The 22,427-nt window shown below is 52.8% G+C and overlaps 1 protein-coding gene across 1 annotated transcript; it reads right to left on the minus strand.

The window, feature by feature from the left end:
- Window positions 1–97: 97 nt before the first annotated feature.
- MMP15 (matrix metallopeptidase 15) lies at window positions 98–22,421 on the minus strand. The gene is made up of 10 exons (XM_019535477.1): window positions 22,312–22,421; window positions 11,066–11,214; window positions 10,586–10,708; window positions 9,101–9,408; window positions 7,564–7,725; window positions 6,616–6,857; window positions 5,956–6,094; window positions 4,749–4,899; window positions 3,415–3,530; window positions 98–2,623 (listed from the first exon to the last, which is right to left on the minus strand). Exons 1-10 carry the CDS (start codon window positions 22,393–22,395, stop codon window positions 2,115–2,117), a joined length of 1,983 nt encoding a protein of 660 aa, XP_019391022.1. The 5' UTR covers window positions 22,396–22,421; the 3' UTR covers window positions 98–2,114.
- Between the last annotated feature and the right edge of the window lie 6 nt (window positions 22,422–22,427).

The raw sequence follows: 22,427 nt of genomic DNA on the forward strand, positions 1-22,427 counted from the left end.
TGGGCAGCAAAGACTGCTGCTTTCCCGGAGCTGTTCCCACAGTCACCGGAGGTTTCTGTTTGTTTCGGAAGCCAGAGGAGAAGGAGGGGAGGAGGAAGCAGATGAAAAGCAGTTTAGTATGTGGTTTCAAACACAGGAGCATCTTCCAACTCAGTGGAGGCCCCAGTGGGAATTGAGCAGCATGAAGTGCTTGGGTTGAAAGCACTGGCCACTCAGTTCCTAGCAAGCTTTCCCAGGTCTCTAAGACCTCGGGGCTATCTTTAGGATACACACCCCTCCCCCCCTCGTTTCCCATATACAAACAGTTAAACAGGAAACAAATACAATGATGTTATCTCCACCTCCCTCTGGCACCCCCCCAGCCAGAAAGCGGCTCAGCAGGCTGCGGGAGCCAAGGAGCATTGAGTTATACTGGACGGGGTCAAGAGGATAATCGGCAGCAGTCTGAGGGGAGCATGGGGCAAGTACAGGTGGAGGCAGCTTCTCTAGCACCTTCAGCTCTGCCACTGCCCCTCAACCTGCCCTGCAACAACCCCAGTCCTGGGTCCCCCTCAGCTCAGCCAATGCCCTTCACTCTTGCCCTGCCACCCCCTTGCTATTGTAACCCTGCTGTCCCTCCAAAACAGGGACTTTGGTTCAGTCAGGCCAACCCCCATTCAGATTCCCACTAGAGACTGAAACCATTGAACTCATGTCACTTGTGAGCTAAACCAGCTGTTAAATCCAGTTTTCCAGCTGATAACACAACCACCTTCACCTCCCACCCCATGTCACTGGCCCCTGCTATGATTTGGTGCGGAAACACCAAGGAAACCCAATGTCCAAAGCCCAAGGAGGGCTCTGAGGTAAGGTCTCCAAAAAGGGCCTTACCCCCAGCCCTCCAGCTGCTGTGTGCACTAAGCATGAGGAAAAGATGCTGCTAGAAGTTAGCAATGTCAGAATGGGGCAATGTGATAAGGGTACAGAGCAGTGGTGTCCCACACCCCTGAATCAGTGCACTGAGCAGCTCCTTCACCTAACATAGGAAGATGGCTGGGGCTGGCACCTCCAACCTCTCACCAAGCCCAGAGGGAAGGGGAAGCAAAAGGCCTTGCCAGAGGGTCTCCTGGATACTGCCAAAGGGGCCAGGACTTCTCTTAGGAGCCCAGCAGCTGAGGCAATACCAATACGGCCTGTGATGTTCTGCTGCGGATGCACTATTTTCCCTTGTGGGCTGGGGATGGGGTGAGGCTGGGGGACATTTCCCTGGAGAATGACCTTCTGACTGCCTGTCAGGCACACAGAAGGGATCTCCCTCCTGTTTTAGGGCAGGACACAGTGGTAGGGGGACAGACAATGCACACACACACACACACACACACACTACACACAGGACAATTGGAAACATCCTAAAGGCCAGTCCTTGGTGCTGGGCTCGGAGCCCTGTCAAGGAGGCACCGAGCTGAGGGGTGCTGACAGTTCTGTCCCATTAGGCATGGATGGGGTGCTGCACAGAGTTTGCACCAGAAAGGAGAGCTGAGAAGAGGGCACAAAGTCCAAATGCCCACCAATGCACTGGGGCTTTGGCTCTGTAAGGGGAAGCTGCACAGCACCTGCTCTTTGCCTGGGGTCCATGTGTTTCCTGTGAGGCAGACACAGGAACTCCTTGTTCCTTCCCCAACAAATGCTTGACCCTCAAAGACCAGCCTCTAAGCCCAGGCCTGCAGCCAGAAGAAATCAATGGCTGAAGGGCACAGGCCAGCTTGCCTTACCGGGGAGGGGTGACAGAGCAAACTGGTTTGTGGGGTGGCTGCCTTGCCCCCAGTGCCTGGCAGGAAGGGGCCACAGGTAAGTTCTTCTGCTGTGCTCCTCAATCTGGGCTGAGGAAAGGCAGGTAGCCAGGTGGGTGAGGAGGGGTCCAGGAGGCATCTCCCACACACACAAGGCAAAGCAACTGAGGGGTAGGCAGGCCCAGCTGAGCACATCCAACTCAATGTGCAAAATCTTGGTATAAATAGACCGGCTAAGAGAGAATGGTTCGGGGGGCTTTCTCTTCTCAAGCTTCGTTGTTAGCACCATGGTGGTAGGGGGAGGGACACTGAAGGGATCCAGGAGAAGGCAGGGGCCATCCAGGGTCAAACCCACTCCTGCAAGGAACGCTTGCAGTACAGCAGCATCCGGGGAGCCCCCTTCCTCTGCATCTGGATGATGACATAGATGAGGCCCAGAATGCAGAGCAGCAGGACCAGAGGCACCATCACCATAACGATGCTCATGGTCCGTGTGTACTCGTCAATTTGCACCACGATGTCAACGTCGCTGCCCTTGTCTGTGCCAGGCCCGCTCTCACTGTAGTCCTCCTCATCCTCTTTTCCTTCATCCTTTTCTTCCTCCTCCCTCCCACCAGGGTGTGTTCCAGCCTCCCCTTCTTCCTTGTTCTGGTCACTGCCGGTGCCCCCGCTATCTGGGTTGAAGGGAGGCCTGTCCAGGTCAGGCCATCGGCGGCCAGGATCAGGGTCTGGCACCAGCTCCTCGTGGCAGCCCATGAAATCCCGTAAAATGGATTTGGGGTAGCCTGGCTCTGTCTTCAGACGCTCATTGTCAAACTTCCAGTACTTGGTGCCTTTATAGAAATAGGTGTAGGCTGGAAGAGACCAAAAAAGGGCATCACCAGAGGTACCACCCACAATGCTAGAGAGTACTAGGGGCTCACCATGTTCTTGTACATTAAGGAACTGCCTCATCTGGTATCCTGTCCCCTGTCACTCCCTGTCAGACTACAAACAAAGCCACCTCCCTCCAGTATCCCAGCTCCTGCCATGCCCCAATTCCCCTGGTATTCCCCTGGCATTCGCCCCACCCCCGGGGAAGTGCAGCAGCTCAGTGTGCTGTTGAACGGGAGCTGCAGTCTGATGGGTCAGCCAGGTTCTGCTCCAGCAACCAGGAAAAGGAGCAGAGGAAATTGGATTTCCTCTAACTAGGAAAGAGGAGCTCTGCCAGGGCAAGAGTGCTATCCTGAGTCCTTTCCCAGCTCAGGGGATGAAGCCAGGCTGCTTTTCAGCACCAGCAGCCACTAGGATAGTTTAATTTTACTGCTGCATTAACCCTTTGGTGTCAGGGCTGCAGTCTCTGACCAAGGAGATCCTGGTGCTAGGGGTCAGGATGTTAAAGGAAAGGCTTCTGGAAACCTGAGTACTGTCCTTGCTCTCACTGTAACCAAAATTGCATGGCCCCCTACCACCGTAACAAGCAAAGTAGTACGGTTACACTGATCCAGTGGCTTCTAAGCCAGAACCTTAGCTGGGGTCCATCTACCTCAGCCATGGCTCGGTCCCTTGGACACTGATGTTCCAGGATACAGGATTTCCCAGCTAGGTGGGGATCCTGTAAGGGGTGTGGATGTCTGGGCAGAAGGTCTCCTGAATCTTCACTTACAAGCGTCTGAGCTCAGGAAAGCCCCCTTTGGGGTAGAGGGGATTCCCACCCACACAGTGATCAGCTTTGGGTAGCCAGGATCCACAGCATGGGCATCCTCGTTAAAGCGCCAGTACCTGCATGGGAATGGATGTCCTTGTAAGTGACATGCATACAACTCAGTGGATCCATACTGCCTGCAATCCCTGAAGTACCCTTGCCCAAAGGAAGCTGGGCTAGTGTACTAGCTCTTGATGCTGAGGGCCAACAGGGAGCACCTCACCCGCTCAGATCTCAGGCAGCTCAGTGGGATGCCTCAGCCATGCCCCATCCCAGTTTAACCACCTGCCATTGGCATGTGCTGCAACCCCAAGGATTCAGGCACTTCACAGCATCCCTGTGGGCAGCATCATTGTCACTGCTGTTCAGTAGTGGACACTGAGGTACAGAGGGGTGAAGCAACTTGCCCCCAGCCAGCCAGCAGCAGAACCAAGAAGGAAACCCAGGTATCCTAAATCCCAGGTCTATGCTTCAGTCACAGCGCCCCTAAGGGAGCTCCATCCTGCCAAGCCAGGGATGACTCATGGAGGAGAGATTCCTCTATACTGTGCTCTGCTCCTCAGTGCTGTGGGGGCAAGGGTGGGTGGGTTGGTGGGGGCAGAGCAGGGTGGGGAGTGGAGGTCAGCAGCAGAGGGGGTGATACATCAACACCTCCCGCTCTGGATCTACCTTCCTGCAGGAAGAAGATGAGCCAGGCTGCTGGGCAAGCACCTCAGGAGTGAGATAAGAGCCCTGGCCAGAGGCCAGCAAGTATTTGTTTTCCAGGATCCTCTCTAGAGTAGAGGAGCTGGTAAGAACAAAGCCAGCCCCTTCCTCCCCTGCTGCAGCCTGTTTCCTCCCTCTCCCTACCCTGTCCGGCCCATTTCACTTTCAGTCCAGATTCTCCCCCTCCCCCCAAAAGCTGCCTCTCCCTCACAGTTCCCAGCATAGTGACACTCCCAGGCATTTGGGTTTCAGACCCTCAGCTCCCATTTCCTGTTTCCTGCCAGGGCTCCATCATCTCCACTGTACTGCTGTCCCAGAGCAGAGAGGGGTGGTTGCTATGTGTCCTGACAGGCCAGAACTTCCCAAGAGAAGACCCCCAGAGCTGCAGTATGACTAGTTGGGGGAAGCAAAGGAAGGAGCAGTGCTTGGGATGTCATACTCCAAGCCCAAGCTGGGCAAAGCCACTGGGGACATACAATAGGGAACAACTGGACCTCGGACAAGGTCATCCTGGATTGCTCCTTCAGCCCCCTGGCCCTGGAAGCCCATGTGGTTCACCAGTGCCCCATTTCACAGCAGGTCCAACCCACCTGTCACCTTGGAAGAAGAAGGTGTGTCCTGTGGGCTCCCACCAGATGGCAGTGTCGATCTTGTTGTACGGGATGCCCTGTCCATAGCTGGTAAGGGGCTGTGGATACCCCGGCTCCAGGTTTGCCTCTCGGAATAGCCAGTACCGATCCCCTGGGCAAGGAAACAGGAGAAGATAAGGCCGAGAAGGGAGGGCAAGAGATGCAACCTATGAGTGCATGCGCATGTGTCCCCATAAGTCACCCTGCCCTCCACCCAGCACACATGGAGTGCAGCCCCCTCATTTCCAGCCTCCTGGGACATTCTCTGTTCCAGGGGAGCTGCAGGCAGACCTGGCTAAACCCTCTGGGCCTGTGCTCATCAACCACTTCCCAGCACTGGCCCTGCTTGGCCTCTGTGATGTAGAATTTTTTTGCTGCAGCATCTTCAGCTGGCCCCAACCCATAGCCTGCAGTGCCACCCCCATGGCTCCTCCTACCCCAGCCTCACCTCAGGAACTGTCCCAGTGCCCAGATGGCTAGCAGCAAGAGCCTTGCCAGAGCTCTCCTTGAGCCCTGGAAACCTCCCTGCCATTCTGTCTTCATGGAGCCTTGCCAGGGCTCAGGGTTCAAGGCTCTGGGGCTCTGCATTAGGACACTGGCAGGAGGGACCAGAATACCAACAGCCAAGAACACTCTCTATCCACTGATCTGTCCTGGACACAAAGAGACTGAGATAGTGGAAGGATGGGGTGTGGCCTGTCTGTTGGGGAATGAATAGTAGCACTGGCTCCAGCCTTGGTTCTGTCATTGGAGGGGTGGGTGGGGGAGAGGGGGACAGGACAGGGAGACAGATAGCAACCCAGAGTCACAGGGTCCTGTAGCACCAACTCCAAGTAAACTGCTAACAAGGAAAGGGAGCATTTCAGCTTAGTGTCCACCTCACCAAGCCACCACGCTCTGCTTCAGAGTTGGAGGCCTGATGCCTGAGAGCAGCCTAGGACTTAGATAGTTGTGGGTGGAGGGGAAGCTTGGTCTAGAACAGAGGCCCTCAAACTGTAGTCTGTGGACCACCAATGGTCTGTAAGTGTGTGTGTGTCGGGCCCAGAGGGCCAAGACTGAGGGCACTGGCAGCCTTGGAGGTGGGAAGTCTGCTCAGTGCAGGAGCACTAAGTTCCACAGTCACACACAGCGCTGAAAGCTCTTTACCCCCCCAGGCCAAGTCCCTCACCTTTGAAGAACACGAATCTGCCATCGTGTCTCTCATAAGCAGCATCAATGTCCCCAGGAAGGCCCCTCCAAAAGTGCCCGATGGGCATGGGGTAGTTGTCAAGCACACGGTTATGGCGAACTCTCCAGAACCAGCGACCCTATAGGAAAACAGCATCAGTTGGATGGTCATAACAGTCCCTTCTGCTCCTCCCTGCCTTGAGAGTCCAAGCCCCAAGACTCAGCAGAAGCTACTGGGGTAGTAGGAGCTGGGGCAGCTTGCTCACCCACCCTGGGCCTATCTGTGTGGTGGGATATAGCCTGTCACTGCATGGGTCTTCTACCCACACATTGCAAGGGCTTGGCTTGCTCTAGGTTCTGGCTGGCGGTTCGCATCTGGTGCTGCCACGGCAGCAGCTTGGAGCAAACTCCCACACCTGCCTTGCCTCCCTGCACCCAGGGGTCTCAGTAGTAGGCTGCAGGGTGTACAGAAAAAATGTAAAGGGGGAGGAAAACGGCTTCAGTCAGCAGTGCAGGGCATGCTCACAGAACTGCAGGGTTGGAAGGGACCTCAGGGGTTGATGTTGAAAATGCCAGGGATAGAGATAGGAGGAGGGAACAGAGAGGAAGTGATCTAGGGGGACAAAGGGTTGGGAAATAGAGGGGAGACAGTGCCTGATACCTTAAACACAAACATTTCCCCGCGTAGCACAGCCACGGTGTCGAAGTCCCCGTCACAGATGTTTGGCCCATACTGGTCAGGGCGGTCCGTGGTTCTGGGGTGGTCTGGGCTGCCTGGTCTTGGGGGCCGGTCTGGCTTACCAGGGGGAGGTGGCCTGGGGGGTCTATGATCTGGCCTTCCGGGTCTCTGGGGTGTCACAGTTGGGAGGGGCCTGGTGGGCTGAGGCCTTCCATCAGAGGTACCTGAGGCAGAGAAGGGGAAGGAGACAGTGAGCAACTGCAAGAGAGTATCAAAATAAGTCTCCTGAGCCTGGCCAGGACCCAACAGGCTGTGTGGAAACAACCTTATAGACACTGGCAGCTGGGACTGCACAGAGGCAGCAAGGGGAGAACTTAGAGCCTGCTACTCTTGAGAGTGCAGGTGCCTGTCATAACTACAGCAGAACTGATATGTCAGCAGCACAGTGCTCATGTCACATCTCAGCAGGGTACTCTCTATCCTAGCTACAACCTCCCAGTGTTGCCCCTGGCCTTTACAACCACTAAGGGACAGACTCTGGACACTTACTGCCCTTGTGGACATGGAAACACTTCCTCCCAGGAAAAAGGGACAGGGGCACAAGAGAGCATTATCTTCTGCGGCAGAAGAGCCAGGAGGAGCTTCTGTGCCTCCCTGACCCACTGAAACCACCCCCACACTCCAGCCTGTGGGGGGGGGTGGCACCCATCCCAGCCCACTGTAAGCTGTGACTGATGCCTGTTGCTACTCCCAGGCAGCCCAGTGATATCTCTGTGTCTGGATACAGACACACATGCCAATGCAGAGCCATGCACAGGTGCCAGCTGGGCTGGGCATTCCTACCTCCCCTCTGGCCTGCTGCAACTAGCAGGGCCATGCAGGAAGCCAGGTGTCTGGCTGTCAGTGTGGACTTGGCCTAGCCTCTCTCACCGTACAGCTGCTGAATGCCCTTGAGATCATCCTCTGGCAGTTGGAAGTTCTCCGTGTCCATCCATTGGTAGAAGGGCGCCATGATGGCACTGGGGTTGCTGGAATGTTCCAGCCCTAGCGAGTGCCCCAGCTCATGGACGGCCACCAGAAAGAGGTTGTTCCCTAGGATAGAGAACAGCACTGTTAGTAGCAGAACTATCTGCAAGCTGGGGGACTGGACCCAACGCTTAGGTCTCCCGCATCTCAGCATTGGCAGGATGTAATGTTATTTTCCATCTTTTCCTTGACTCACTTGTGTCTGGGGAGGGACTTCCTCTCCTAGGGCTCCCACTTTGCCATGGAGATGACTATGTGCATTTGGATGAAGGGCAGACTGCACCTTCCCCAGTGCTTTCCTTAATCAAAGTGCGTAGGCCACAAGAAATGGCTCTGTCTTGGGTCAGGATATGAACCGATATAGTGACTGCTACCTCTGGCCTTCAATTTTGGGACTGAGTTATAGTAGATCTTTTAGGAAAACAGCTGGTCTTAATGTGAAGGTACCAAATGATGGAGGATCCACTACACACCCAATTGTTAAACTCCTTAATTATCTCCATTTGTTAAAAATCAGCACCTCACTTCTAGTCTCAGTTTCTGGGTTCAGCCTCCAGCCACTGGTTCCTGTCATGGCTTTTTAGCATAACCAGATTAAAGATTGTTACCAGAAACCGCACCTGCTTCAGGTCCCTTCATCAGCTCCTCATGAACAAATGAACTAAATGGAGCTCCTCTAGTCCCTCACTTCCCACTCAGGCTTCCCAGGCCTCACATCCCTGCTGCAACTCCTTTCTGAACCACTCTCTCCTCTGGAGTGAGGACAACAGGCCTGAATTCATCATTCCAGTAATACATCCATGTTATTCCATTCACTCAGTGTCCTTCTGGCAGCCACCAGAAGTAACTCCTTTGACTGTCCCTTTCAGGCCATGTTCTGCCTGCTGGTGACCAGGATAGAGAGTAATCAATACTAGGCCCTTCTCAATAAGTACCTGACCATAACCAGGGCTGGACAGGTGGGAGGTGGTAAGGTTAACAGTACTGGCTAAACTGCTAAATAGAAAAGCTGAAGCTGGCAACTGGATTGTGTAGCTGCTAGTGAGATGTGTCATCAATATGGGGCTCAGTGGTTTGGGACTAAAAATCCCAGATCTAGCCAGACCCGCTAAACTAGATGGTAGGGTGTTAAATACACCCAAACCTTGTTGATGCTTCATTCCCTGCAGCTGTACTGGCACAACTGCTTCCAAAACCTGCCACAGTCAGTGGCTAAGCTAAGACTTGAATGCAGGAGTTCTGTGTCCCAGTTTCCCTGTTGTCAAGATTAGATCCACTTCTACCCAAGGCTGGAGGCAGAACCAAGGAGTGCTGACCAACTTGTGCTCTGGCAAAGACAATCTTTCTTTCCCTGAATCTCCCACCTGGATTATGTCTTGGGATTATCCTAACTTCTCGCACTCTTTCTCATCAGCCATGCCAAGGAGCCTTCCTGCCTTACCAGACAATTCGGTGTTCTCAAGCGTCCAGGGCTCATCTGAATCGAAGTGCGTGTCCCCTCCCATCCCAGGGCCAGGGAAATATGCGTGGGCCAGAAAGCCCCCCACACCGTCAAAAGGGGAACTGTCTCCATGGAAACCAGAGGCAAAAAGCACCATGATGTCAGCCTCCTTCTTCCTCTTGTTCCGGATATCATCATAGGGAATCTCCTGGAAGACCAGAGGGGTGGCCTGCTCCCACACCCTGAAGGCTCGGCGAATGGCTTCATATGAGTGGTACCACCCCAGCTTCTCTGTGTAGTTCTGGATGCTGAGGGCACACAAACACAGGGAGAAAGGGCTCCTTAGAGTGGGAGGAGTGGGAAACTATGGGCAGGGCTCTGTTCCACTCAACCTAGAGAGCAGGAATGCTTGGTCAGCTTCACTCTGGCTTCTAGTTCCAGCTCCCACATGCTAGCTCAGTACCTCAATGTCTGGCCCTTGCTGCCTGCCAGGGGATGGATAGTCATTTCTAGCCCAAAGCTGATTTAGCAAGGGATCATTAATTTGTCCTGTTATAATACAATCTGAGCAGCAGCCCTCATTAGATCATCACCTGAGACCACATCTGGGAACTTCAGTTCCAAAGTAAACCCCTCCATCATAGCTACGGATGGGGGAACTGATCTTACATCCCGGGATATCAATGTCCAAAGTCCTGTTGACTTCAGGGGGCAGATCGAGGGTAGCACAGCATTGTGGTTCACTAGAGGACAGAGACACACTTGACCCATGAGCGAAATCAGAGACTACAATATCCTGAATGCCTGGCCCCTCTCCTTCATGGTATCCCAGTAAATGCCATGGAAAAGGATATCTCTTGTCTGAGTCCCCTGGCAGAGGGTTTGGGACACTCTTTGGTCTTATTTCATGGTCTTAAAAGTACAGGAAGCAAGCAGGCACCAGAACATCTTTCTCAGAGAACAGTCATCAAGGCTGGCAAGTTCCTCGGCTGGTGTAACTTGGTCTAGCTCCACCAAAGCCAATTCATGGCAGCTAAGGATCTGGTCCACAGTCTGCCAGACAGCAGAGCACTATGCTGAGTAAGCCACAGGGTGACAGCAGTGCAGAGCCCATGCAGGCCAACAAGGCAGCCGCTGAGCTCCCGGCACTCAGCCCAGGGTGCAATGGCTGGATTTGCTGTGGGACCAGGTCATGCACAGTAGTGCACTGTCAGTTGAAATACTCTCCCTTAGCAGGCTGATGCATGGCAGTTAGATGCCAGCCCTGCTGCAGAAAGGATTTTGGTCTCCAGCTCAGCCCACTGTCCCATCACACTTGTTCCTCAGGTGTAAGGTTCCCAGGGGCAAAGGGAATTACCCCATTGGGCAACTGGTGCAAAGCAACATGTGATGAGCCATGTGCCCCCTGTGTCATGTGTTTGGCCCCCAGTGATCTGTGACTGAGAATGCAGATGGCTAGAAGCTGGGGTCTGGGCCTGCTGGTACCTGAAGGTGAGGTGGGTTTGGCTCCAGCGCCGCCCAGTAAGCGCGTACCGCTTCCGTCGCATGTTGGCTTTGATCTTGACTCCAAACTGATCCGGGACACCACAGCGGGGCCGCTTCATCCACCTGCGGAAGAGGCCAATCACAGCAACCAGAGTGAGAGGTGAGAGGACTGGGTCCACGCTGGAACTTGGAGAAGGCACATACAGCAGCCTTGTGCACCAGGACAGTCTATGGGGAGTGGAGCAGGCGCCCTGGCTGTGGGGCCAGGCCCATATCTGGAGGTGCTGTGGGGGGTGGGGAGGAGCTCTGCCTGTGAGGGCTCAGTTCTCAGCAAGAGGCACTGGACCTGTGACTCTGGGAAACAAGAAGCGAGTTGTCTGCTCCTGGGGCCAGCCACACCACTGGGCTGGACAGTCTCTGGGCAGGGTCCTACTTCTCCACCTGCTGTGCAAGCAGATGGGCAGCCCCAAGGGAACTCACAGTTTGGTTTCCTCATCCAGGATGCCTGTCACTGGGATCCCATAAAACCTCTGCATCTCAGAGAGGGCGGAGCTGAAGATCTGAGCCGAGCGCATGGTGGACATCTGCCGACTGGACTGTGGGAGGTAGCCATAGAGCCGGAGCCAGGCCTGCAAGGGAGGCACCAACACTGTGCACTGAGTTCTCTCTAGACCTGCTAGCCCAGGGGCTGGCTGGGCAGTGGACAGGGAACCTTTCACCTTTGGTTTCTGCCCACCAGCCTGCCCCTTGTTCTCACAAACACCCAGCCCCCACAATGGAGCCACACCTGCTTTGTGGCCTCACTGGCAGTGTCAACACTCCCCAGGAATTCATTTGCTGTCTGGTCTAGCTAGCTACTATGGCAAGGCTGCAGGGAGATCCTCTGCCTTAGTCTCCATGCTGCAGTGAGAGTCAGCCCCAGAGAAACAAGGGGCATGGTCTGCTGTTAGGTAGGCTGAGCACAAGGGAGACCTGATCTCACTTGGTGCTGCTGCCCTAATACACACAGATATTTCTAGCAGAAAGGGGCCCCTCCAGGCCTGCCCCAGCTCTGAGCACAGCACAAAGGAGAGGGCAGGGCTGCTTACAATCCAGTCCAAGGGAGGGGGTGGGCTTGGCTCTCACTCCTGTTCTTCCATTGCTTTGATTTTATTTACCTGTTATTTTTAACTCCCTGTGCTCCACAGGCTGATTCCCCCTCCCCCAAACTCAGATCAGGTGTCTCAGTGCAGGGTGCCCCGCTGGGCTCTACCAACAAACACTTGGCAGGAAGCAGGGAGGCTGCCTATGGGCAGGAGGGGGAGGGAAGCTGAGAACTATTCCAGTCAGCCAAGACAGTTCTCTGAAGCATCAGCACGTGGCATCGGTTCACAAGGGCATGCGGGGTGGGGATTAGAGTCCAGCATGTTGGCAAGCTGGACTGGAGAGGGACCAATGGGAGGAGAGCTCAGGGAAGGCGGCACAGTTCAGGTACTCTGTGGCACCACATGCATTAAGCTGGATTGTCATTACTGCTGGCCAAACTAGCATGGGAACTGCTTCCTGAAGCATCCAGGGGAGGGAGGCTGTAAAGCTCTAATGAGCCCAGCCTGGTATGGACACTTCAAAGACAGAAGGCTGCTGCAGAGGAAGATTTACACATCTGCTCTTGTGGGGGTGGGGGCTGGGTGAGGTGGGAGATAAAACGCAGAGCAAACAGGCTGAGAAGAGCTGGTGGTTCACTTGCAAGCAGCAATGAGGGTGGTACTTGGCAGAGAGGGAGGCTGAAAAGTATGGACTGAGCATCAACCTGGGAGAAGTTCTGAGACAGGTCCTGGGCCTGGGCCTGTGGCATCTCACTTGTGACCTGGCCCATTCAAATGGGCTGTTCAGAAATGCACACTTGGGCATTAAGGCCACCAACCTCTCAGTTAGAACACTGGAGCAATATAAAGTGCTTCTGGACCAGGGAGACGACATGCCTGCCCTGGAAGATGTGACACAGAGCAAGAAGATAATGAACGAGGAAGGGGCAGAAGCATGGCCTGTACTGCAAAAGGTCAAGATAGTGTCACTTTCCCAGGGGACACTTTCCACTAGCTCCACAGCTTATAGTGCATGCTGGGTTGTGTGGGAGATTGAGACCACATTGTAGAGATGAAAGGAGGGATGGTACAGGGACAAAGAGGATTTTTTTTGTGCAGTTTGCTAGAAGCCACATTGCAGAGTACACTGGGCCTGTGCTCAGTAATTGGTCAGGTGGTTCTTTACAGGCTGGAGGAGCCTGTTGGCTGAGTCTGTGCTTCACCAGACCCACTGGGACCCCGGCAAAGAATGTATCATTTTCCACAAAGCTGCTAGCAGGAAGCTGCTCTGAACACTGCAAGGTGAGTGGCTCTGGGCCTGCAGGTGGCCTCCCTTGCTTGGAAGGACAGAGACCTGTTGCATTTTACAGCAAGATGCTTACAGGCTTGGGGGGCTGTGTTTCTTTAAACTTCATCTGTGACTGTAGCCCAGGCTGAGCAGAGTCTGAGAGTCTGTTCTGTCCAGCAGCTGAAGGCCTGAAGCAAGGATACAACTGTTGGGGTCAAACACTGGTAGCTGAAAGTGCAACACATCCCTGCCCCAGCTGGCAAAGGCCATCAGGACAAATCCTTCCTTCACGGGGCTGTAATAGTGCTCAGCTACAGGCTGGGATGCCAGCTGTTGAGCTCAAAGGGATGGTACTTCAGAGCCAGTCCTCTAAGTCAAGGGGCACAGTGGACCAAATGCAGGGCTCCCAAACAGCTGTGGCAGCTGCCAGGGTGCAGGGGCATCCATCTTACTCCTCAAAGGCTCACTAGGCATTCAGGTACTACTGCAAGGGGCCTAAAAAATGCCCAATGAAGGACATGGGAAAACAGCCCTGGACAGAGAGACAGCCACAGTTGTCACCAGCTATGTCCTGCCAATGTAACCTGAACTCTGGACCTGATGGACAACTCCCCTGTTGCAAGCATAATAATGCCTTTGTCATTAAAAGATGGCATCCTTGTTAGTCCTTGAGCAGGTCTCACTGGCTCCAGCAGTGACAGACGATGCAGAACAGTGCAGCAGCCACAGCCTGTCTGCCAGTTGGGGTTTGGGGTGAGGTGACAGTGCCCTGGCAGTGCAGGATAGGCATCGGAGGTAGGACTCCCAGACTGTTTCCACCTCTGTTGCCATCTTTGCGTGGCCATATGTGAGTCACTTAACCTTGCCATGCCTCAGCTTCTTCCTCTGTACAGGGGTGATATGATAACCAGTGAAATCAGAAACCTCCCTGAGGAGTGGGTTATTATCACTGAGTGCTCCAGGCATCTCTGTCATGCTGTGAGCACTGAAATGAACTGATTAGTGCAATCAGGCACCAGAGGAGGGAAGAGGAGACATCCCCATGTCATGCAGCTCATTAGAGCAGGTTTGTTTAAAGGCAGTGGGTCAAGATGACAGGGGTCTTCTGGGGTGGGCTGGGAGAGCCCTTGGCAGAGGAATCCAGCCCTTGAAAGTCTCAATGCTGACAGCAGTTGGGCTGTTTGAACTTGTACCGACTGATAAGTATGTGCACGAGGAGGCCCTTTGGGGCTGGCTTCCGCTGATGAATCAGCATTTCACCCAGTAGTCAGTACCCCATTGCTCCCTAGCCACAGCACTAGAGGGGAAGTCACCACAACTTGAGCCAGCACTATCTTACTGAGGGGCACATGAAAAGCTGGGGCACACTGGGCACCTATACACATGCCTGATGTCTGCTTCGATACAACAGTCTGCTGGATTAATTAATGCATCAATTCTATTCAGTGTCCCCGTGCTTCATAATAGCGCTCGGGGAGTTTTAACTAAAGCTCATTGAATGCTGATGCACATGACACTTGGAGCCACTCTAATCAAAGCACCCACCTGAGAGCACATAGCTTCATAGTTATTAGGGGCTGGAAGGGTCCTTACAGATCATTGGGTCCAGCCCCCCTGCACTTAAACATGTATACACACCCACTGAGACCTGGAACCTGGCCTACCCAGCTCCCACTTTTATGCATAACTGAATGTGTCACCTCTAGAGCTGAAAACAAACAGTGCCACAGGGCCATGGGCCAGCTCTTCCTCCTCCCCCACAAGCAGGGTTCCAGGTAGCTGGGGCCCACAAGTGTCCCCTGGAGAAATGGGGTGTTATCCTGCCTGGCTGCTCCACAAGGGCCAGGTTCGGTCCCAATCCATCTGAACCACGATACAGCCAAGCAGACCTGCTATACTGGATTGGCCTACTGGCTTGTCACCTCTGGTATCTTGACTATGGTACTGGCCAATGCCAGATGAGTCTGAGGGAGCCTGTCCTGCTCACACTCAACACAGCTTGTGAACTGCAAAAATCCAAGGCCAGAGAGACAAGGGGACAGGAAAAGCTGCAGGTAGGATCACCTTCTCAGGCTTGGGTGATCACATGTCTCTATGTGACCAAGGTCCCTAATGGTGAGCATGATGAAGGGTGGCTAACACTGAGCTTGGCAGGGAGGGGGCTGCCTTCTGTCTGGCTCTTCTGCAGAGACAGGCCCTTTTCTCTCCATTCTGCCGTTATGGAGCTAGTTGGGTACTCCATGCCCCATCACAGACCTGGCTGTAGACTCAGCTGCCCCTACATACCTTTTGTAGGATTTGGTTTGTTTTACCCCATCACACACCTCCTGAGGCAGAAGCACAAAATACTTGGCTAAGCTCTTGCATTGAGTGACCATCAAGGACAGAACCCAGATCATCAGTAGGCTAAGGTAGGCCTGGCTCAACAGCCATCCATACAGCTGATTAATGCTGCAGACTCCACACGCTGGGACTGGTGCCAATTGGGGGCTATGGCACAGAGACAAATGGATAGTGTATGGGCCAGGAGATGCAGCATGGGGTCATGTCACTTAACAATTTGCTTCCCTGACAGTCCTGTAGAGCAAAGCCTGTCTGTACTGCACCTGCTAACCCCTCCTGGCCCTCGCCACCTCACAAGGCTACCTGCCCAAAGAGCCACCATCTTTATGTGACTGCTCCCCTCTCTATTGTTCCAGCTGTGTTTCAGGATCACCCTTGCCCAGGCTAGAAAGGTGGTCCCTGGCAGGTTCCACTGCACTGAGCAGAGATTCCTTAGCAATACAGGGGTAAGCTTACATCTATGGCACAGGTAGGTCTTGCAGACACCTGCATTTTTCCCCATACTTCATGTCTTCTTGCCATGAGGCTCTCCCAGACAGGCTCTCTCACACTGCCCTCCCAATGGATGAAACCCTGAACTCTGAAGCAAAGAGCTTTGAAACAGTCCTCTCACCCTGCCTACCTTCACTAGTACTCCACTGAGACACCCTACTGTCATGGGAAGCTAAGATGATAGATCTTTTAAGCCTACACCATGCTTGCAGCTTGGACTATATACATGAGCTTTGAGCCAGCTCATGGAGTTGCTTTGTGAGCCTTCTTGAAATAGAAACCAATGTGCATGTCTGGTGGGCAACTCTATAATAGCCCTTTGCATTGTGTGTGCTCCACAACTGATTCTATGCCAGGTCCTTGGACTGAACACAGCTCTGATATGATGGGCAGGGATATCTGCAGAATCTTTATTTACATTCAGCAATGCAGGGCTTTAATGTGTTAAATACAAAATGGAACAACAGGATCAGTGGGGTGGCCCCCAGCTGCATATTCTGAGATTCAGTTTAATTCACTTTATTCTACCCCCACATTTCAAGATTCAGGGAGTCACAAATGTTTGCCCTGACAATGAAAGGCTGGGCTACACAAGCCAGCAGCAGGAAGGTTGGGGGTGAACATTAGGGCAAGGAGTTTGGTATACAAGGTAGGTGGGACAGGCATTCCAGCTGAGTATTTCTGCTAATACTGTTTCACTGTCAGTACTTAACAAGTCACTGTGATCACTGGCGTTAGGTTCTAGAGTTGATGGCCCCAATTAACTGCTCATTCTTCTCTACAGGCTGGCTGCAGATTCAGCAACACAGCCCTGCACAAATCCATCTTTAGTTAAAGTGTCTTAGCTGAAGTTAAGGCTGAAACATGCTAGATGAGCACTCTGCTGTGGTGGGTGGTGGATTGTACAGAAAACTCTTGCTGAACGTGCACATAGCCCTTCGGGGCAGCTATGCTACTGCCCAGGCTGGGAGCCACCTAAGGATCCTAGTGCCTATTTCCCACTGATTTTTAAGAGCTTTGGACACCAGCCCAATTAGCAGGCTCATGTGATTGGGTAAGGTCTATATGGAAGAGTACAAAATGGACTCCACTAAGAATCCTACTAAGGTGGGGTCTGACTGTGAGAGGAAAAGTAAACCCTAAATGGCATTGATTTCAGAGGGGAGTGGATTGGTTGCACTTCTCATGGTCAGCCCATTGATAAAAAGCACTAGACTTATTTTCTGACTGCCTAGCACTTAGTTAATGCCCAATATCTGATATGGGGCAACCTGGGGACAATGCAAACCATGGGATCATGCTGCTTTGCATTTAGATTGACCTTTTCCTTTGAGGCTTACAAAACCCAATATAGAAGTGTAAGAATTGTACCCATTGGACAAATGGGGAAAATGAAGTATAAAGAAGAACATGGCCAGGACCTCAAAGGGAATCAAAGGGCAGGCTGAGACTACTGGATAACACTATACTTGTGAGAGTAAGAGCATCTCTACAGCCACGTCAATGGGTGGACTTGAATAGGAAGGAGGATTTTGTTCATGGTGGGGCATGGAAAGGAAGCAAACCCCTCCCAAGTCTCCCTGTTGGGAAGTGCTGAAAGAGCAAGTGGAAACAATATCAGACTTTACTAAATTCTTGTCGTTCCCCCCCCCCCCCAATTGTGACACTTTCTTTGCTGGGTCACTCAGGCTCCACTTGGACATAGGCATTTGCCATGTTTGCAGTGACCCCCACTCCGCCCAATGGAAGGCCAAGTGTTAAATATCAGTGTCCCCATCCTAGGAGCTGTTCATGTGCATGGACTTGCTTGCACTGTGCTCCGAAAGCTCCAGCACCTTTTCACCAAAACCAACAGACTCCCCAGCTTCACCTTTTCCTTTTCAGGAACTACTAAGTAAATAATTGATATAACAAAACAATAAGTACTGTCACCCCCCCCATTACAAAATATCCACACAAAACCTTGCCATAGCTACAGACAGCATACAGGCCAGTGAAAATCCTTTCAACATCAGTAATCACCTTCAGGCCCTAGTCCTGGGCCAGTGATCCGGTAGGTCTATATTATTATAGCATTATATTATATAGCACCTTGGTGCCCCAGTTCTGGACCAGAGATGCATTGTACCAAGTACTGTACAGACAAAGAACAAAGAGATGGGCCCTATCCCAGACAGCTGACAGCCTGATGGAAAAAAAGTGGATATGGGAGCTAGGTATTACTATCAGTGAACTTCAAAGCACTTCACAAGAGGCCGTATCATGACCCCTGTTTTACAAATGCAAAATACACTGTATAGGTAGGTATTAAGTAGGATAACTGAGGCCCAAAGAAGACTAAGTGATTTGCCCAAGATGACATAGTAAGCATAGGGCAGAGCCAAGAAGAGAACCCAGATGTCCTGGGACACAACCTGGTACATGGACTACAAAGCCCTATTTTCCTATTAGTCATCCGCCCCCCTACCCGATTCCTGGTATTCAGAAACAGCATTGAGCTTTCTGGCATGGGTTTCTTTCCATTACATAATGGTAACCTGCAAGTCACCTGAATCCATCCAACAGCTGAGACACCTTTAGTTCAGCAGGTCATATGATCACTTGTGAATCTTAGTTTCTGGTAAATTTCCACTGAAGCGATAGTTGCTTTTTAATTCAGCCTTTGTTCTGGAAAGCATAATAGTCTGTTGCCCCCTGCTAGAAATCTTGTTCACCATGTGCTGTGAGCTGCTTTTCACCGAATGGTAGCAGGCATTAGGTTGGCAGGCTACATGTTTCGCCTTTTCCCTTCTAATAGTTGTTTAAGATGTTACGGACATGAGAAAATGAGAAGCTGCTCTTTGTTTGCCCCATACCATCATGCTGTTTGAGGAATCAGTCATAATCACGCTGAAAATCGTTACGTGTAATCACTGGGGTTGTGCCATGTCACTGTACAGGTGCTAATTTGCATGTGCAATCAGCAATGCATGCTGGTTAGACACACAATTAAACCCTCATTGCCAGATCAAGACAATGTCTCAATCTCTTTGTACACCGCCTGCCTCCAGTGCTTTCAAAGGCTTTCAGTTTGGGCAAGGTTACCTTTAAAATGTAAGGTCCCTTTCAGCCCCTAACAACTATGAAAGTGCACTCACCAATGTAGGTTGCTATCTGGTCTCCCAAAGTTTCTGGCTGGCTGGAATTTTATGCCAGACCCACTGTGGGCGGTGCATGGAATGTGGGTGTTGCTGCTGCGATAGGGCTATTAGACATGCTGCAACTGGCGTGGAGCAAGAGAGCAGAATGCTATACCCTTACCCTATGCCATGCTGCCAAGTTTTGCAGGTAGTGGAACCAGTATAACACCTTTCCTAGGATATAGACAGTGGCAGGCAGACAGGCACAAAGCCCAGTTTGAACCTCAAGGGTTCACGTAAGAGTTCAGCTCAAAGGAAGGGCAGAGATCTGGTCCAAACCCAAGTCAAACCAATTCATCCACCCTGGAAGGAGACTCAGGGTTAGGCCTGGGGCCATGGGCCAGCCAGACACCTAAGCATTTCACCTTCCCACTCTAACTGCCAGAGCCATGCTGTCTGTTGCATTTCCAACGGGGGCTGCACTTGCAGGCACTGCTAAGTGGCAGGAACTTGTTGGGTGGAAGGGAAATCCAGCTCTGTAACTGGATCCTAGAAGGAACTCCTGGGCCTGCCCTGCCCAGCTGGGCTGATTAAAAGAAGGTGGGGGGGGGGGGGTGGGGGGGGGGGGGTCGGCTTGCTTGGGGAAGGAGCTCTGGGCTGGTGCCTCTGAGCCAGTGGCTGAGGTGCAAGGGGAAAGCACACTGATCCCCCAGAAGCTGCCGGGGGGTGGGGAATTCAGATGGAGCTGGAAATAGAATCAGCTTCCAGAGCTCTGGGATCTCGGTGTGTGCAGGGGCCTGATTAAGTGATTACACTCCCCAAACACGGCTCAAGGGCAGCAGCGAGACAGACAATCAGTACAAGGGAAATGGCTATATCTACACAGCCAGACTACTCTCCACCCCACGCAGACCTGCCTTCTCCTTCCCTCCCCTCCCCCAGTGCTCCCCCCTGCTGCTTTATTCCCTCACAGCCCTGCCAAGATCACAGTCTTCAGCTAGGGCCAATGTGGTGCCCCTCAGCTGGATGCAGGGATTGGTGTTAAGTAGTAAGAGAGAGATTTTTTTCCCCCCTCCCCCATCTGGATGTTGCCTGCCATCCACACCTATGTTTTGTAGATAGCAACGGGAGCCATCTGTACAATTAGGGACATAGCAGCAGTAGCAGGCTCACTCCACCTTCACCCTTCTGTTTGGGAGATGGCATTTTTCTCTCAGGCCCAGTCAGTCATTAACCTCTCTGATGTAAAAAGCCAGCTAGGGGCTCAGTGGGTCAGACACACCTAATCCTAACAAGCACTCGCCTTACCAGGTTGGTCACACAGATTACTGACATACCAGCCTGTATTTGGGGCTAAACACAGGCATCAGCGAACCAGGCAGCCACCCAGGGCCCAGACAGAAAGAGGGCCCAATTTTTTTTTTTTTTATTATAAATCATCATTATCTCTGGTGAAAGGGGACCGATACTAAAAAGTCTGCCTGGGTCTGCCAAGAGTCTAGCTGCATGTACTGGATCTCTTAGCACCCCAAGCTAGAGAAGGTTCAAAATGGATGGTCTTGAAAAGGCAGGCTTACTCATTCACTCCCACTCCACCCAGAGTCACCTACCCCCCATACAACACCAGTCACTTCTCAGTTCTCCATTATATCTTCCCCAGACCTTACTCCTGTGAAATGTCAGAAGCATCTCAACCCAGGAATGAGCTGGACGACAGGCTCCCTAGGAGCAGGAACCTACCTGCCATGGGAAGCCTGTTGCATAGTGTTTTGTCTGTCTAAACAGGTTCCTCATGACCAGGTTTGCTCCACTTTCAGTCCTCCAACTGTGACCTTTCTTGCTCCTGTGTGGTTCAGGCCCACATGTGGAAGCAAGACCATATACCAGTACCAATGGTAGCAGTTTCCTTCTTCCCCAGACAGCTCTGGAATTTTGCTTCCACCCCAGCTCATCACCTCTTCCCTCTCTCAGTAATGGGCTCTTCATTGCCTCCCCCAATCAACACATCTCATCTGTTGCTCCCCCTATCCCAGAACCACTGCCAAGCCAGTGCTGGGGCTCAGCTGAGATACTGCCATGAGAAGTGCCAACTAGGGGAAGAGTGGAATTATCAGGCTCTTTCTTGTCATGGTCCCTTTTCATCACTAGCCCTTTCCTGAGTCACACCAACAGCACCTCAATCAGTGGAGCTCCAGTAGGAGATTAAGTGGTGGAGCTGGCTCACATTCAAATGGCTTCTGCAAAGGCCTAGTACAGTATACTGTAATTGGTCTCTTCCTTCCCCAATTAGGCTGTGCCCGGCTACCACCACAGGAAAAGAAGAGCAGATCCTTTTCCAAAGTTCCATCAACACCTCTTATCATGACAGGCAGCAGGGGTCACCAATGAGCTTTCTTTTCAGGCTGGGAAATTGGCCCAGGCCCTGAGTAGCATTCCTAATCCTCTCCAGCCAAGGGCCTCGCCCTGAAAGATGCTGAGTCCCTTTCACTCCCACTTAAGATGAGGGCATTCACCGCCTTGCGCATTTAGACCCCCAGAGTGCAGGACACCGAGCAACAACAGCACGTGCCCTGGTCCCTCACCTTCCGCGCTCAAAATGAGGCTGAAGTTGGTTCCTTATTCCCCAATTCCTTTTTCAAAGCCGATCTTCACACAATTAAAACGTTGTTAGCAATGAATTAGACATGCCAGAGAGTTAGAATTTCATCAGAAATGTATATTTACTAACAAAAATACAATAATATCATGTATCAAGTTGAAAGAGGAATTGGGAACCAGAAACAAGGAACCGACTTCAGCTTCACACGCTCCAAGCAGGCTGCATTTTCTTTTGCAGTTTAGCCCTGCCGTTCACTCCCATATCACATTCTCCCCCTTCCCTACAGAGGAAGCTACACATGCCCTTGAGCCAGCAGGGCACAGGAGCAGAAAGGCTGCTGGAGCAATTGACAGAGAAGAGACAGCAAGCAGCACCCCACACAGCAACTTTCAGCTGGTGGCATAGGAAGAGCGAAGCCAGACTAACAAGCACATCAGATGCCCAGGGAAGGGCCCCAGCCCAGGCACACAGAGCAGACATAGCCAGAGAGGCCCGCACAGGTAACATCACCACGAAGGTGACAGGAGCCGCGTGCCCAGCCACACGTATGCATGCAAGCACGCGGGGAACACAGGAGTCAGTGCTGCGGAAGGAAGAGACATATGCTCAGATGCAAAACCCTCACCTCCAGCTCCCGCCCAGTCCGTGCCCCTGGCTCCAAGCCCGGATTCCCGACAGGAGCCGCGGCCCCAAGCCCCGGCTCCACCCGCAGGTGCCCCCGCCGGGCAGGGCCGAGCAGCGGCAGGGGCAGCTCGGCTCGGCGCTGCCAGGCAGGACCGGGCCGGGGGGCTCCGGGCACAGCACCTGCGAGCCCGACCTACCTCCGCATTGACCTCGCCGCCCGCCGCCGCGCCGGCCCCCAGCAGCAGCAGCAGCGGCAGCGGCAGCAGGCTCCGTTGGGGCATGGTGCGGGTGCGGCGGCCCCGGCGCGCCCAGC

This window comes from Crocodylus porosus, unplaced genomic scaffold (assembly GCF_001723895.1).
Source record: "Crocodylus porosus isolate Cpor-Errol unplaced genomic scaffold, CroPor_comp1, whole genome shotgun sequence".
NCBI classification, from domain to species: Eukaryota; Metazoa; Chordata; order Crocodylia; family Crocodylidae; genus Crocodylus; species Crocodylus porosus.

Coding starts and splice junctions, on each gene's coding strand:
- MMP15 (XM_019535477.1), bottom strand. CDS start 22,395: ATGCCCCAACGGAGCCTGCTGCCGCTGCCGCTGCTGCTGCTGCTGGGG. Junction 9,409..10,585: donor CAAACCCACCTCACCTTCAG/GTACCAGCAGGC, acceptor GTGTGCCCTCAG/CATCCAGAACTACACAGAGA. Junction 2,624..3,414: donor TTTCCTGAGCTCAGACGCTT/GTAAGTGAAGAT, acceptor GGTCTCTTCCAG/CCTACACCTATTTCTATAAA.